The 16,190-nt window shown below is 45.9% G+C and overlaps 1 protein-coding gene across 1 annotated transcript in view; it reads right to left on the bottom strand.

Moving 5' to 3' along the window:
* The window catches only part of LOC137367179 (dynein axonemal heavy chain 8-like), a 2,062,041-nt gene that overhangs the window by 235,452 nt on the left and 1,810,399 nt on the right, over nucleotides 1-16,190 (bottom strand). The window contains exons 105-106 of the mRNA XM_068028615.1: nucleotides 9,200-9,321; nucleotides 239-357 (exon numbers count right to left, since the gene is read on the bottom strand). Coding sequence (XP_067884716.1) covers nucleotides 239-357; nucleotides 9,200-9,321 — 241 coding nt within the window. The remainder of the gene's footprint in view (nucleotides 1-238; nucleotides 358-9,199; nucleotides 9,322-16,190) is intronic.

The following is a 16,190-nucleotide window of genomic DNA, read 5'->3' on the forward strand; positions in this document are numbered from 1 at the left end:
ATTTCAAACCTGAAATTAATAGATTTTTGTTAGTCAAGGGAATCACGCGGCATGGAACCAAGGCTGGTAAATGGAATTAAGATACAGATCAACCATGATCAATTTGAATGGCAGAACAAGCTTGAGGGGCCAAATAGCATTCTCCTGTTTCTATGGTCCTACCCTATAACTAAAAGTAATCTACAGATGAGAACTAGAGATGCACTTTAGTAAATGAGCTGTCCTGGCTGTAACTCACCTGATGAGCAATAGCTTGCAGAATGAATCCAAAGAATCACTGTATCCATTAGGAATTAGTGCTGCTTCTGGAGCTTCAGTATCAAACCAGACCTTCCAAACCTTCTCATTCTTAGATACCTGTAATCACATTCCAAACTTTAAAATCAGTATTAAAAAAATCAAGATATAATACTTTGAAAGCACTTTGATTTTTAGAATTATTGGGTTTATTGGAATTACTGAATTATTGAGATATTGAATTTCCAGCCCTTCAACTGGTAGTTATAGGACAGTAACAGCCCAAAAAGGGTGGACATTAACCTAACATCATGTTCCCTCGATTGCAATATTTCCCGGGGCCTACTGCTGGATCTCCAAAGTCAGGTAGCAGGCCCATTTAAAGTGGAATTTGAAATCTTATGATGTCAATAGGACCTCAACTGTCATACAGTCATAGAGTTTTACAGCACAGAAACAGGCTCTTCGGCCCAACGCGCCTGCGCCGACTATCAAGCACCCGTCCTAACTAATCCCATTTCCCTGCACTTGGCCCGTAGCCGTGTATGTTATGGCGTTTCAAGTGCTCATCTAAATATTTCTTGAATGTCGTGAGTGTTCCTGCCTCTACCAGCCCTTCAGGCAGTGTGTTCCAGATTCCAACCACCCTCTGGGTGAAAATTGTTTTCCTCAAAATCCCCTCTAAACCTCCTGCCCCTTACCTTAAATCTATGCCCCCTGGTTATTGACCTCTCCGCTAAGGGAAAATGTTTCTTCCTATCTCTCCTATCAATGCCCCTCATAATTTTGTATACCTCAATCAGGTCCCCCTTCAGCCTTCTCTGCTCTCAGGAAAACAACGCTAGCCTATCCAGTCTGTCTTCATAACTGAAATGCTCCAGCCCAGGCAACATCCTGGTGAATCTCCTCTGCACCCTCTCCATTGCAATCACATCCTTCCTATAGTGTGGTGACCAGAAATGTACACAGTACTCCAGCTGTGGGCTAACTAGCGTTTTATACAGTTCCATCATAACCTCCCTGCTCAATTGTTAATTGTGTTCAATCATATGCAGGTGGAGGGTATAAATGTGGGTCATATGTGAGCACATATAAGAAGACACTGACTGAAACAGGGTGAAGGTGTGGTGTGTCACAGGGATCAGTACTGGGATCTCAACTTTTTATAATTTATATAAATGACTTAGATGAAGGGACCGAAGGTATGTTTGCTAAATTTGCTGATGACACAAAGATAGGTGGGAAAGTAAGTTGTGAAGAGGAAGATACAAAGGGATATAGATAAGTTAAGTGAGTGGGCAAAGACCTGGCAAATGGAGTGTAATGTGGGAAAACATGAAATTGTCCACTTTGGCAGGAAGAATAAAAAAGCATATTATCTAAATGGTGAGAGATTGCAGAGCTCTGAGTTGCAGAGGGATCTGGGTGTCCTACTGCATGAATCACAAAAGGTTACTATGCAGGTACAGCAAGTAATTAGGAAAGCTAATAGAATGTTATTGTTTATCTTGAGGGGAATTGAATACAAAAGTAGGGAGATTATGCTTCAGCTAACAGGGCATTGGTGACAGCACATCTGGAGTACTGTGTACAGTACTGGTCTCCTTATTTAAGGATGTAAATGTGTTGGAAGAAGTACAGAGAAAGCTTACAAGACTAATACCTGGATTGGGTGGGCTGTCTTATGAGGAAAGATTGGACAGGCTAGGCTTGTATCTGCTGGAGTTTAGCAGAGTAAGATGTGACTTGATTGAAACATATAAGATCCTGAGGGGTCTTGACAGGGTCTATGTGGAAAGGATGCTTCCTCTTGTGGGAGAATCGAGAACTAAGGGTCACTGTTTAAAAATAAGGGGTCGCCCATTTAAGACAGACATGAGGAGAAACTTTTTCTCTGAGGGTTGTGAATCTTTGGAATTCTCTTCCTCAAAAGGCGGTGGAAGTAGAGTCTTTGAATATTAAGGCAAAGGTAGATAGATTCTTGATAAGCAAGCGGATGGAAGGTTATCGGGGGTAGGTGGAAATGTGGAGTAATCAGTTCAGTCATGAACTTATTGAATGGTGGAGCAGTCTCAAAGGGCCGAGTGGCCTACTCCAGCTCCTAATTTGTACTTTTGTAAGGTTTGAATGAGGAGTTGCATGTTTATAATATTTTACTTTGTAAAATAAATTTAAGACTGAGTAAAGATTGGCTCCAGCATAATCCCTCAACAACAAGCGTTCTGGAGTATAACATGGTAGCAGAGGATGGTTGCCTAAAGGTAATGGTTGGAAACTAAGAAAATTTCTATTTTTGCATAGAAAATTAAAATCCCAATGGCTATTGTGGAAAAAGACAGAAAACAAATGTAAATTGTAAGAGTATCATTACCCTCTGATGTTCTGCGTCTGAACCATATAACCAGTGGAAAAATGAAGTGGATATGTGGACATGGGTTACGTCCCTACTAAATAGGAAATGAGGTATGGTCTTGGTGCTGGCTTTTCCGACCAAAAGTAAAATCAGAAAGTGATGTATTTTGTGAACTGGATGCTTGTCAGTTGGATACTGATGAGGGTTTGGGTCTTCTGTTTGAATTTTTGGGTGAGATTTACATGAAAGATCTATTAAATGCCTATGAGGCACTTCAGAGATCAAATAGTTATTCAATGGAGGAATATACCATTGACTTTAACAGACTGGAAAGAAGATTGAGGAAATTCAATTTTGAGATCCCTGGTTCAGTGCTAGCATTTAAATTGCTAGTATGTGCTCGGGTGTCACATAAGGTCAGGCTCCTGGTTCTAACTGAGGTTTGGTTCTAGGAAAAAGACTCCCTGTTGGATCCGATATCTGCTGCGTTAAAAAAATTTCTGGGGAAACTGTCATTTCCTGCAGCCTTTATAGAACAAATGGGACATTTTGCGGTGACACAAAGAATGGAGGACTCAATGATTGCTGGATTTCAAAATGATCCAGACACAGGCACCAATACAATGGAAAAGTTAGACAGGAGGAATGAAGATGAAATCACCGTTAGCAGGTCTGGCACTACAGTAGAAGACAGAACTGTAACGAATCCCAGGAATGCTCAAGGAGCAGTTAATAGGTGCTTCAGGTGTGACTTGAATTATCATTATGCAATGAGTTGTCCAAATGGAGAGGCAGGGCCCTCAAAATGACAGATGACAGAGAATTCTGAGGCAGAAGTGGACCGTAATGATGATCATAGATAAAATCATAGAGAAATGGATAGGGATTCGACTTGGGGCACCACCTACATTTCCGACTGATAATGGAGGGGAATTTGCCAATGATGAGTTCAGATGAGATGTATCCCAGGCTGTTATGTGAGGCAAGGGAGGAGATTGCAGGGGTTCTGACACAAATTTTCAAATCCTCTCTGGCCACAGGAGAGGTACGACAGTGAAGGAACAGTGATATAGTTCCAAGTCAGGATGGTGTGTGGCTTGGAGGGGAACTTGCAGGTGGTGGTGTTCCCATGCATTTGCTGCCCTTGTCCTTCTAGTTGGTCGAGGTCGTGGGTTTGGAAGGTGCTGTCTGAGGAGCCTTGGTGCATTGCATCTTGTAGATGGTACACACTGCTGCCACTGTGCATCGGTGGTGGAGGGAGTGAATGTTTGCAGATGGTGTGCCAATCAAGCGGGCTGCTTTGTCCTGGATGGTGTCGAACTTCTTGAGTGTTGTTGGAGCTGCAGCCATCCAGGCAAGTGGAGAGTATTCCATCACACTCCTGACTTGTGCCTTGTAGATGGTGGACAGGCTTTGGGGAGTCAGGAGGTGAGTTACTCGCCTCAGGATTCCTAGCCTCTGACCTGCTCTTGTAGCCACAGTATTTATATGGCTACGCCAGTTCAGTTTCTGGTCAATGGTAGCCCGTAGGATGTTGATAGTGGGGGATTCAGCGATGGTAATGCCGTTGAATGTCTAGGGGAGATGGTTGGATTCTCTCTTGTTGGAGATGGTCATTGCCTGGCACTTGTGTGGCACGAATGTTACTTTCCACTTATCAGCCCAAGCCTGGATATTGTCCAGGTCTTGCTGCATTTCTACATGGACTGCTTCAGTATCTGAGGAGTCACGAATGGTGCTGAACATTGTGCAATCATCCCAGCGAACATCCCCACTTCTGACCTTATGATTGAAGGAAGGTCATTGATGAAGCAGCTGAAGATGGTTGGGCCTAGGACACTACTCTGAGGAACTCCTGCAGTGATGTCCTGGAGCTCAGATGATTGACCTCCAACAACCACAACCATCCTCCTTTGCGCTAGGTATGACTCCAGCCAGCGGATGGTTTTCCCCCCGATTCCCATTGACCTCAGTTTTGCTAGGGCTCCTTGATGCCATACTCGGTCAAATGCTGCCTTGATGTCAAGGGCAGTCACTCTCACCTCACCTCTTGAGTTCAGCTCTTTTGTCCATGTTTGAACCAAGGCTGTAATGAGGCCAGGAGCTGAGTGGCCCTGGCGGAACCCAAACTGAGCGTCACTGAGCAGGTTATTGCTAAGCAAGTGCCGCTTGATGGCACTGTTGATGACACCTTCCATCACTTTACTGATGATTGAGAGTAGGCTGATGGGGCGGTAATTTGCCGGGTTGGACTTGTCCTGCTTTTTGTGTACAGGACATACCTGGGCAATTTTCCACATTGCAGTGTAGATGCCAGTGTTGTAGCTGTACTGGAACAGCTTGGCTAGGGGTGCAGCAAGTTCTGGAGCACAGGTCTTCAGTACTATTGCTGGAATATTGTCAGGGCCCATAGCTTTTGCAGTATCCAGTGCCTCCAGTCGTTTCTTGATATCACATGGAGTGAATCGAATTGGCTGAAGTCTGGCATCTGTGATGCTGGGGACTTCAGGAGGAGGCCGAGATGGATCATCAACTCGGCACTTCTGGCTGAAGATTGTTGCAAATGCTTCAGCCTTATCTTTCGCACTGATGTGCTGGGCTTCCCCATCATTGAGGATGGGGATATTTGTGGAGCCACCTCCTCCAGTTAGTTGTTTAATTGTCCACCACCATTCACGGCTGGATGTGGCAGGACTGCAGAGCTTAGATCTGATCCATTGGTTGTGGGATCGCTTAGCTCTGTCTATCGCGTGCTGCTTACGCAGTTTGGCATGCAAGTAGTCCTGGGTTGTAGCTTCACCAGGTTGACACCTCATTTTGAGGTATGCCTGGTGCTGCTCCTGGCATGCCCTCCTGCACTCTTCATTGAACCAGGGTTGGTCTCCTGGCTTGATGGTAATGGGAGAGTGGGGGGTATGTCGGGCCATGAGGTTACAGATTGTGGATGAGTACAATTCTGCTGCTGCTGATGGCCCAGGGCATCTCATGGATGCCCAGTTTTGCATTGCTAGATCTGTTCGAAATCTTTCTCATTTAGCACGGTGACAGTGCCACACAACAAGATGGAGGGTATCCTCAATTTGAAGGCGGGACTTCGTCTCCACAAGTACTGTGCGGTGGTCACTCCTAACAATACTGTCATGGACAGAAGCATCTGCGGCAGGCAGATTGGTGAGGACGACGTCAATAGGTTTTTCCCTCTTGTTGGTTCCCCCACCACCTGCCGCAGACCCAGTCAAGCAGCTATGTCCTTTAGGACTCGGCCAGCTCGGTCAGTAGTGGTGCTACTGAGCCGCTCTTGGTGATGGACATTGAAGTCCCCCACCCAGAGTACATTTTGTGCCCTTGCCACCCTCAGTGCTTCCTCCAAGTGGTGTTCAACATGGAGGAGTACTGAGTCATCAGCTGAGGGAGGGCGGTAGGTGGTAATCAATAGGAGGTTACCTTGCCCATGTTTGACCTGATGCCATGAGACTTCATGGGGTCCGGAGTCGATGTTGAGGACTCCCAGGGCAACTCCCTCCCTACTGTATACCACTGTGCCACCACCTCTGGTGGGACTGTTCTGCTGGTGGGACAAGACGTACCCAGGGATGGTGATGGCAGTGTTTGGGACATTGTCTGTAAGGTATGATTCCGTGAGTATGACTATGTCAGGCTGTTGCTTGACTGGTCTGTGGGACAGCTCTCCCAACTTTGGCACAAGCCCCCAGATGTTAGTAAGGAGGACTTTGCAGGGTCGACAGGGCTGGGTTTGCCGTTGTCGTTTCCGGTGCCTAGGTCGATGCCGGGTGGTCCGTCCGGTTTCATTCCTTTTTATCGACTTTGTAGCGGAAAGATACAACTGAGTGGCTTGCTAGGTCATTTCAGAGGCACATTACTGTGGGTCTGGAGTCACATGTATGCCAGACCAGGTAAGGACAGCAGCTTTCCTTCCCTAAAGGACATTAGTGAACCAGATGGGTTTTTACAACAATCGACAATGGTTTCGTGGCCATCATTAGACTAGTTTTTAATTCCAGATTTATTAATTAAATTCAAATTTCACCTTCTGCTGTGGTGGGATTCGAACCCATGTCCCCAGAGAAATACCCTGGGTCTCTGGGTTACTAGTCCAGTAATAATACCACTATGCCACCGCCTACGCTACTGGGATACAAACAGTGTGAAGGCACAGAGGGCACAACATTCTTGAACTGCATTCAAGAGAACATTTTTAGCCATCACGTAACAAACCCAATGAGAGGGGGCACAATTCTCGATTTAGTCCTCGGAAATGAAGCCAGGCAAGTAGATGAAGTAGCAGTGGGAGACCATTTTGGAAGTACTGACCATAATACAGTTAGATTTAGCATTATTTTGGAAAAAGACAAAGATAGAACAGGAGTAAAAGTTCTAAATTGAGGGAAGGCAAATTTTACAAAGATGAGGGGTAATCTGGCGAAAGTGGACTGGATACAGCACTTGAAGGAAAATCAGTGGAAAACCAATGGGAGGCATTCAAAAGCGAGATTCTACAGTTACAATGCAGACACGTCCCCACAAAGGAAAAGGGTGGTGCTGCCAAATCTAGAGCCCCCTGGTTATCTAGAAGGGTATGCGTACAGGATATAGAAGAAAAAGGAAGCTTCTGACAGTCAAAAAATCTTTAATACTTTAGAAAGCTTAGAGGATTATAGAAAGTGCAGGGCTGAAGTAAAAAAGGAAATTAAGAAAGCAAAGAGTGGACATGAAAAAAAATATTGGCAGGTAAAATCAAGGAAAACCCAAAGATGTCTTAGTACATTAAGAGCACGAGGATAACTAAGGAAAGGGTAGAGCCTATCAGAGATGTACAGCTGTGTGGATGCAGAAGATGTGGGTAGGGATTGAGAGAGGAAGTACTAGAGGGTGTGACATCCGTGAAAGTGGATAAATCACCAGGGCCAGATGGATTGCATCCAGGCTGTTAAAGGAAGCCAAGGAGGAAATTACAGATGCTCTGAAGATCATTTTCAAATCCTCACTGGATACAGGCAAGGTACCAGGATTGGAGGTCTGCAAACGTTGTACCATTGTTTAAAAAGGGTGCAAGGGATGGGCCAAATAATTATAGAATGGTCAGTCTGACCTGTGGTGGTGGGCAAATGATTAGAATCAATTCTGAGAGATAGGATAAATTGTCACTTACAAAGGCATTGATTAATCAGGGATAGTCAGCATGGATTTGTTATAAGTTCATATCTTAAAAACTTAATTGAATTTTTTGAGGAAGTAACAAGGAGGATTGATGAAGGTAGTGCAGTGGATGTTGTCTACATTGATTTTAGTAAGGCATTTGACAAGGTCCCACATGGCAGACTGGTCAGAAAAATAAAAGCCCATGGGATACAGGGAATGTGGCGAGTTGGATCCAAAATTGGCTCAGTGACAGGAAACAAAGGGTAATTGTCAACGAATGTTTTTGTGAATGGAAAGTGGTTTCCAGTGGTGTTCCACAGGGCTGAGTGTTGGCTCCCTTGCTGTTTGTGGTATATATTAATGATTTGGGAGGAATGATTGGGAAATTTGCAGATGACACAAAAATTGGCTGTGTAGTTGATAGTGAAGAGGATAGCTGTGACTCCAGAATGATATCAATGGTTTGGTTGAGTGGGTGGAAAGTGGCAAATGGAATTTTATCCGGAGAAGTGTGAGGTAATGCATTTGGGGAGGGAAAACAAAGCAAGGGAATACACAATAAATGGGAGGATATTGAGAGGGGTAGAAGAAGTGAGATACCTTTGATTGCATGTCAACAGGTTCCTGAAAGTGGCAGGACAGGTAAATAAAGTAGTGAAGGAGGCATGTGGAATGCTTTCCTTTATTGACCAAGGTATAGAATACAAAAGCAGGGATGGGCAATTACGGATGGGTAATAAATGCTGGCATAGCCAGCAATGCCCACATCCCATGAATGAATAATAAAATAAAATGCTGGCACTGTATAAAATGCTGGTTAGGCCACAGCTGGAGTATTGCATACAGTTCTGGTCACCACATTACAGGAAGGGAATAATTGCTCTGGAGAGAATACAGAGGAGATTTACAAGAATGTTGCCAGGGCTTGAAAGTTGCAGCTATGATTAGATAGGCTAGGGTTGATTCCTGAGAACAGAGGAGGCTGAGGGGTGACTTATTGAGGTGCACAAAATTGAAGTGCCGAGATAGAGTAGACAGGAAGGTCCGGTTTCCCCTAGCGGAGAGGTCAATTACCAGGGGGCACTGATTTAAGGTGATTGGTAGAAGGATTAGAGGGGACAGGAGGAAAATCTTTTAACCCAGAGGGTGGTGGGTGCCTGGAATTTGCTGCCTGGATCAGTGGTGGAGGCAGAAACCCTCAAATCACTTAAAAGGTACCTGGGCCTGCACCTGATGTGCTGTAACCTGCAAGGCTATGGACCAGGTGCTGGAAGGTGGGATTAGATTGGGTGGCTAGTTTTTTCAGACAGCACAGACACGATGGGCTGAATGGTCTCTTTCTGTGTCTTAACTTTTCTGTGGTTCTATAGTTTTGAACAGTAATGCTTTATGCTTGTTTGTTGAGCCAAATTGTGCTGTGTGAGCATGAAGAGGAAATAGCTACAATACCTGGGCCAATATCTCTGAAAATTGAGTGAGTTTGCTCAGCTCCACCAAGTTCAACCAGGTCATATCAAGGATCCATCTGAAAGGTTTCTGTGGACTGGCTTTCAGGTCAAGGGCTGCTCCACCTGTACAGTTAGAAAATTGACTTTTAGTAAAATAGTTCTCCAGTATCCTGCTTAACATTCCTGCATCAGCCAATGTATCAAAAACCAGATTATGGAGTCATATTGTCCTTACAGCACAAAAAGAGATCATTCAACCCATCCATGCCAGCTCTCTGCAGAGCAATCTAGTCAGTCCCATTCCCCCGCTTAATCCCCGTAGCCCTGCAAGTTTATTTGCATCAATTGCCCATCCAATTTCCTTTTGAAATCATTGATCATCTTCGCTTCCACCTCTCTTGGAGGCAGCGAGTTCCAGATCATTACCACTCGCTGTGTAAAACAATTTCTTCCTCACAGGCACCCTGCATCTCTTGCCCAAAGCCTTAAATCTGTGTCCTTTTTAAAAATTAATTTGTTTCATGGGATGTGGGCATTGCTGGCAAGGCCAGCGTTTGTTGTCCGTCCCTAATTGCCCTCGAAGGTGGTGATGAGCTGCCTTCTTGAACCACTGCAGTCCATCTGGTGCGGGTACACTCAGTGTTGTTAGGGAGGGAGTTCTGGGATTTTGACCCAGCGACAGTGAAGGAACGGTAATATAGTTCCAAGTCAGGATGGTGCGTTGCTTGGAGGGGAACCTGCAGGTATTGGTTTTCCCATGCATCTGCTGCCCTTGTCCTTCTAGGTGGAAGAGTCCATGGGTTTGGAAGGTGCTGTCAAAGGAGGTGGGCTGCTGCAGTGCATTTTGTACACGGTACACACCGCTGCCACTGTGCATCAGTGGTGGAGGGAGCGAATATTTAAGGTGGTGGATGGGGTGCCACCAAGTGGGCTGCATTGCCCTGGATGGTGTCAAATTTCTTGTGTGTTGTTGGAGCTGCACCCATCCAGGCAAGTGGAGAGTATTCCATCACACTCCTGACTTGTGCCTTGTAGATGGTGGACAGGCTATGGGGAGTCAGCAGGTGGGTTACTCACTGCAGAATTCCCAGCCTTTGACCTGTTCTTGCAGTCACAATATTTATTTAGTGCTTGGAATTGGGAACAGCATTTTTTGTCCACCTTACCTAAACCTGTCATAATCTTGTACACCTCTATCAAATTTCCTCTCAATCTCCTTTGCTTCAAGGAGAACAATCCCAGCTTCTCCAATTTAATCTTGTAGCTAAAATCCCTCATCCCTCAAACCATTCTGCTTAATCTCCACTGCACCCACTCAAGGACCATCACATCCTTCCTAAAGTGTGGTGACCAAATACTCTAGTTGTTGCCTAACCAGAGCTTTATAAAGGTTCAGCATAACTCCCCTGCTTTTGTACTCAATACTTCCATCCATGAAGCCAAAATCCTGCATGCTTTGCTAACTATTCTCTCAGTGGGCCACTTAATGGCCACTTAAGGGCCTGCGCCTGCCTCCATGGGAATTTTACTTGTGGCAAGTGGGTGTGCTAGGGACATGAAAGGCCAGCCAGTGATAGCTGCCGGCCTTTCCGCGCCCCGGGGGTGGAGGGGGGCCGTGGCAGTCGGGCACAGGGTGCCCAATTGAAGGCCGCTCCACCTCCCAACCCACCCCCGGGACCCAAGACACCCCCACCCCCAAACGACCACTCCAGCCTCACCAGGGAAGGACCGATCTGCCTGGTGAGGCATGCCCAACTTACCTTCACTCCTGGATCCATTTGGTCAGCTGGGCTGCAATCCCAGCAGTGGCCACCGCTCCCAGTGGCACTGCTGGGACTAAGAGCTGCCAACTCGCTGACTGGCCGGCAGCTCACTGAGACGGGACCTCCTCCCTCAAGCGGGTGTAAGTCCCGCCTCGGGAGAATTGAAGCCCAGGGACCCGTAAAATGCGGGACGGATCCCCGGACTAGGCAGAAGTGGGTTCACCGCCAACTTTATGTCGGTGGCGAATTCCAGTCCACCAAAGGTAAAATCCAGCCCAATCTGTCCTGCCACTTTAAAGATCTTTCACATGAACACCCCAGGTCCCTCTATCCCTGCACAATCTTTACAGCTATGGGCCCTGACAATATTCCAGCAATAATACTGAAGACCTGTGCTCCAGAGCTTGCCGTGCCCCTAGCCAAGCTGTTCCAGTACAGCTACAACACTGGCATCTACCCTGCAATGTGGAAAATTGCCCAGATATGTCCTGTACACAAAAAGCAGGACAAGTCCAAACGGCCAAGTACCGCCCCATCAGCCTACTCTCAATCATCAGTAAAGTGATGGAAGATGTCATCAACAGTGCCATCAAGCGGCACTTGCTTAGCAATAACCTGCTCAGACGCTCAGTTTGGGTTCCGCCAGGGCCACTCAGCTCCTGACCTCATTACAGCCTTGGTTCAAACATGGACAAAAGAGCTGAACTCAAGAGGTGAAGTGAGAGTGACTGCCCTTGACATCAAGGCAGCATTTGATCGAGTATGGCATCAAGGAGCCCTAGCAAAACTGAGGTCAATGGGAATCAGGGGGAAAACCCTCCGCTGGCTGGACTCATACCTAGCGCAAAGGAAGATGGTTGTGGTTGTTGGAGGTCAATCATCTGAGTTCCAGGACATCATTGCAGGAGTTCCTCAGGGTAGTGTCCTAGGCCCAACCATCTTCAGCTGCTTCATTAATGACCTTCCTTCAATCATAAGGTCAGAAGTGGGGATGTTCACTGATGATTGCACAATGTTCAGCACCATTCATGACTCCTCAGATACTGAAACAGTCCGTGTAGAAATGCAGCAAGACCTGGACAATATCCAGGCTTGGGCTGATAAGTGGCAAGTAACATTCGTGCCACACAAGTGCCAGGCAATGACCATCTCCAACAAGAGAGAATCGAACCATCTCCCCTTGACATTCAATGGCATTACCATCGCTGAATCCCCCACTATCAACATCCGAGGGGCTACCATTGACCAGAAACTGAACTGGAGTAGCCATATATATACAGTGGCTACAAGAGCAGGTCAGAGGCTAGGAATCCTGAGGCGAGTAACTCACCTCCTGACTCCCCAAAGCCTGTCCACCATCTACAAGGCACAAGTCAGGAGTGTGATGGAATACTCTCCACTTGCCTGGATGGGTGCAGCTCCAACAACACTCAAGAAGCTCAACACCATCCAGGACAAAGCAGCCCGCTTGATTGGAACCCCATCTACAAACATTCACTCCCTCCATCACTGATGCACAGTGGCAGTAGTGTGTACCATCTACAAGATGCACTGCAGCAATGCACCAAGGCTCCTCAGACAGCACCTTCCAAACCAGCGACCTCTACCAACTGGAAGGACAAGGGCAGCAAATACATGGGAACACCACCACCTGCAAGTTCCCCTCCAAGTCACACCTCATCCTGACTTGGAACTATATCGTCGTTCCTTCACTGTCGCTGGGTCAAAATCCTGGAACTCCCTTCCTAACAGCACTGTGGGTATACCTACCCCAAATGGACTGCAGCGGTTCAAGAAGGCAGCTTACCACCACCTTCTCAAGGGCAATTAGGGATGGGCAATAAATGCTGGCCTGGCCAGCGAGGCCCACATCCCATGAATGAATAAAAAATAAAAAAACTTTGCCAGTAAGTCACTATTTCCTCTCCTCATCCCTTACGGTAAAACGCATAACCTCACACCTCTCTGTATTAAACTCCATCTGCCACTTGTCTGCCCATTCTACTACCCTTTCTATGATCTGATGCAGTCATTTGGCATCCTCACTGTCTGCCACACCTCCAAGTTTGGTATAATGAAGCCATTTTTTATCTAAGCTGACACTGACCCTCCTATTCCATGAGCCTCAATTTTGTTAACCAGCCTTTTATGTGGTATGTTGTAAAAGTCTTTCTTTAAAATCCATGTCGACAAAATCCATTGCATTTCCTTCATCAACCTTCTCTGTTACTTCATCTGAAAATGTGATGAGATTAGCCAAGCATGATCTGTCTTTTACAAATCCATGCTGGCAATCCTTAATTAACTCTCACCTCTCCAAGATTTTTTTTCCCCCCTGATTTTTGTTTCGATAACCTTACCAGCATTGATGTTAATCTGACCAGTCTGCAGTTACAAGGAACCCTTTCTTGAATAAGGGTGTCACATTTTCCACTCTCCAATCCTCTGGCACCTCACTGTATCCAGGAAAGATTGCAAGATTATGGCAAGCTCTTCTGCTATCTCTACTCCCACTTCCTTTAGCAACCTGGGATGCAAGCTATCTGGACCAGGTGACTTAACTATAAGCTTAGCCAGCCTTTCCAGTACTTCCTGTCTATCAATTTTCACCTCATCCAATACGTCTACCACATCCACCTCTACCGATATTTTATCAACATGCTCTTCCCTAATAAACACTGATACAAAGTACTCGAAGTATTCTAGCCTTGCCCTGTGTCTCTCAGCATATCTCCCCTTCTTTGTTCCAAATAGGACCCCACCATGTCTTTTAATACTGCCTACTGTTTACAGGCTGGTGGAAGATTTTTGGATTCCTTTTATGCTATTCTATTCTCATGTTCTCTCTTTGCCAGTCATATTTTCCTCTTCACCTCCCCTCTCAACTTATTGTATTTTGAGAAATTCATCTGACATGCATCATACACCCTTGTTTTTGTTTCATTACATCCTCTATCCCCCTGGCATTTGGTTCCCCTACCTTGTGTCTTTGTTGGGATGTATTTAGCTTTTACCTGAAACATCTCCTTCTTAAAGATCACTGATTGTTATGTTACAGCTTTTTCTGTCTGTCTTTGGTTCCATTTTACCCTGGCTAGATCCCCTCTCATCCCATTGAAGTTACCTTCTTCTACTTTTGAAGTTCTACTTTAGATTGTTCCTTGCTCTTCTCAGTTACTAATGTAAACCTTACGATACAATGATTACAAGTGTTCCCCAACAGACACATGGTCCACTTGGCCCACCTCATTCCCCAGCACCAGATCTGGTAAAGTATTTTATTTGAAGTTTGATGACTTGTTTACCCAGTTAGTTAGGTAACAGATGTTGGTTGTCCTGAAGATACAATCGGTCTCTCTAGTTGTTCCCACAAGACCTGAAAGCCTGTAGTCTAAGCATGTTGGAGGTGCTGATAAGTCTTGAGGTCTCCATACTGTGGGGAACCAATGCAGCTTGCAGCTAACATGTGTTCCAGGTGCAATTCATCGATGAAAACACTCCCAAATGATGGTGAGAAAACTCTACTTTTCAAGCAGACCCTTGAGATCAAAGTCCTACACTTTTGAGACAAGGGTTAAGAACTCCTGAGCTTCCATGAGCATGCGAAAGATAAGGCTGAAGCACTTGATGATCCATCTCGGCCTTCTCCTGAAGTCCCCAGCATCACAGATGCCAGACTTCAGCCAATCCGATTCACTCCGCGTGATATCAAGAAACGACTGAAGGCACTGGATACTGCAAAGGCTATGGGCCCTGACAATATTCCGGCGATAGTACTGAAGACCTGTGCTCCAGAACTGGCCACGCCCCCTAGCCAAGCTGTTCCAGTACAGCTACAACACTGGCATCTACCCTGCAATGTGGAAAATTGCCCAGATATGTCCTGTACACAAAAAGCAGGACAAGTCCAACCCGGCCAATTACCACCCCATCAGCCTACTCTCAATCATCAGTAAAGTGATGGAAGGTGTCATCAACTGTGCCATCAAGCAGCACTTGCTTAGCAATAACCTGATCAGTGATGCTCAGTTTGGGTTCTACCAGGGCCACTCAGGTCCTGACCTCATTACAGCCTTGCTTCAAACATGGACAAAAGAGCTGAACTCAAGAGGTGAGGTGAGAGTGACTGCCCTTGACATCAAGGCAGCATTTGATCGAGTATGGCATCAAGGAGCCCTAGCAAAACTGAGGTCAATGGGAATCAGGGGGAAAACCCTTTGCTGGCTGGACTCATACCTAGCGCAAAGGAAGATGGTTGTGGTTGTTGGAGGTCAATCATCTGAGCTCCAGGACATCACTGCAGGATTTCCTCAAAATCCTGGAACTCCCTTCCTAACACCACTGTGGGTGTACCTACCCCACATGGACTGCAGCGGTTCAAGAAGGCAGCTCACCGCCACCTTCTCAAGGGCAATTAGGGATGGGCAATAAATGCTGGCCTGGCCAGCGACACCCACATCGCCTGAATGAATAAAAAATGTCAAGTTCTACATCCATTGCTGCCTCTCCTGGATGACTGGACTCTGAATAGCAACAACAGCAGCTTGTATTTATGAAGCACTTTTAGCATAATAAAACATTACATGGGTCTTCACAGGAACATTATAAAACAAAATGACACTGAGCAATGTAAGAGGGCAGGTGACCAAAAGCTTGGTCAAAGAGGTAGGTTTTAAGCAGCCTCTTTAAAGACAGAAGTGAGGTAGAGAGATAGAATGTTTTAGGGATGATATTCCAGAGTTTAGGGCCTAGGCACGTGAAGGTATGGTGAACCAATTAAAATTGAGAATGCTCAAATGGCCAGAATTAGCAGAATATTGACATCTCAGAGGGTTGTAGGGCTACAGGAGATTAGAGATAGGGAGGGGCGTGGTCATCAAGGGTTTTGAAAACAAGGATAAGAATTTTAAAAGCAAGGCATCGGACAGTACAAATTCCCTATTTGAACTATCTTGGGACAATTTTTCCACTGATTCAGTCAGCTTTAAGAAGCCTCCGAGGTGGGCAAGCTGGGGTCTTGAGTTTCAATGCTGCTTTTGTGCAAGCTGCCACCTTGGTAAAGGAATTGAAGCATAATCTTGGGATGGCCAACCGAAGACTGTAATGGGGCTGATTGCCACATAAATTGCCTTCTAATGCTCATTAAGGAGGCCGCTTGGCAATTTAGTGGCAAGCCCTTGAACGAACATGCTCTACATAACAGCAACCAGCTGAATATGAGTAAGCAAG

The sequence above is a fragment of the Heterodontus francisci genome, chromosome 3 (assembly GCF_036365525.1).
Source record: "Heterodontus francisci isolate sHetFra1 chromosome 3, sHetFra1.hap1, whole genome shotgun sequence".
Classification (NCBI taxonomy): domain Eukaryota; kingdom Metazoa; phylum Chordata; class Chondrichthyes; order Heterodontiformes; family Heterodontidae; genus Heterodontus; species Heterodontus francisci.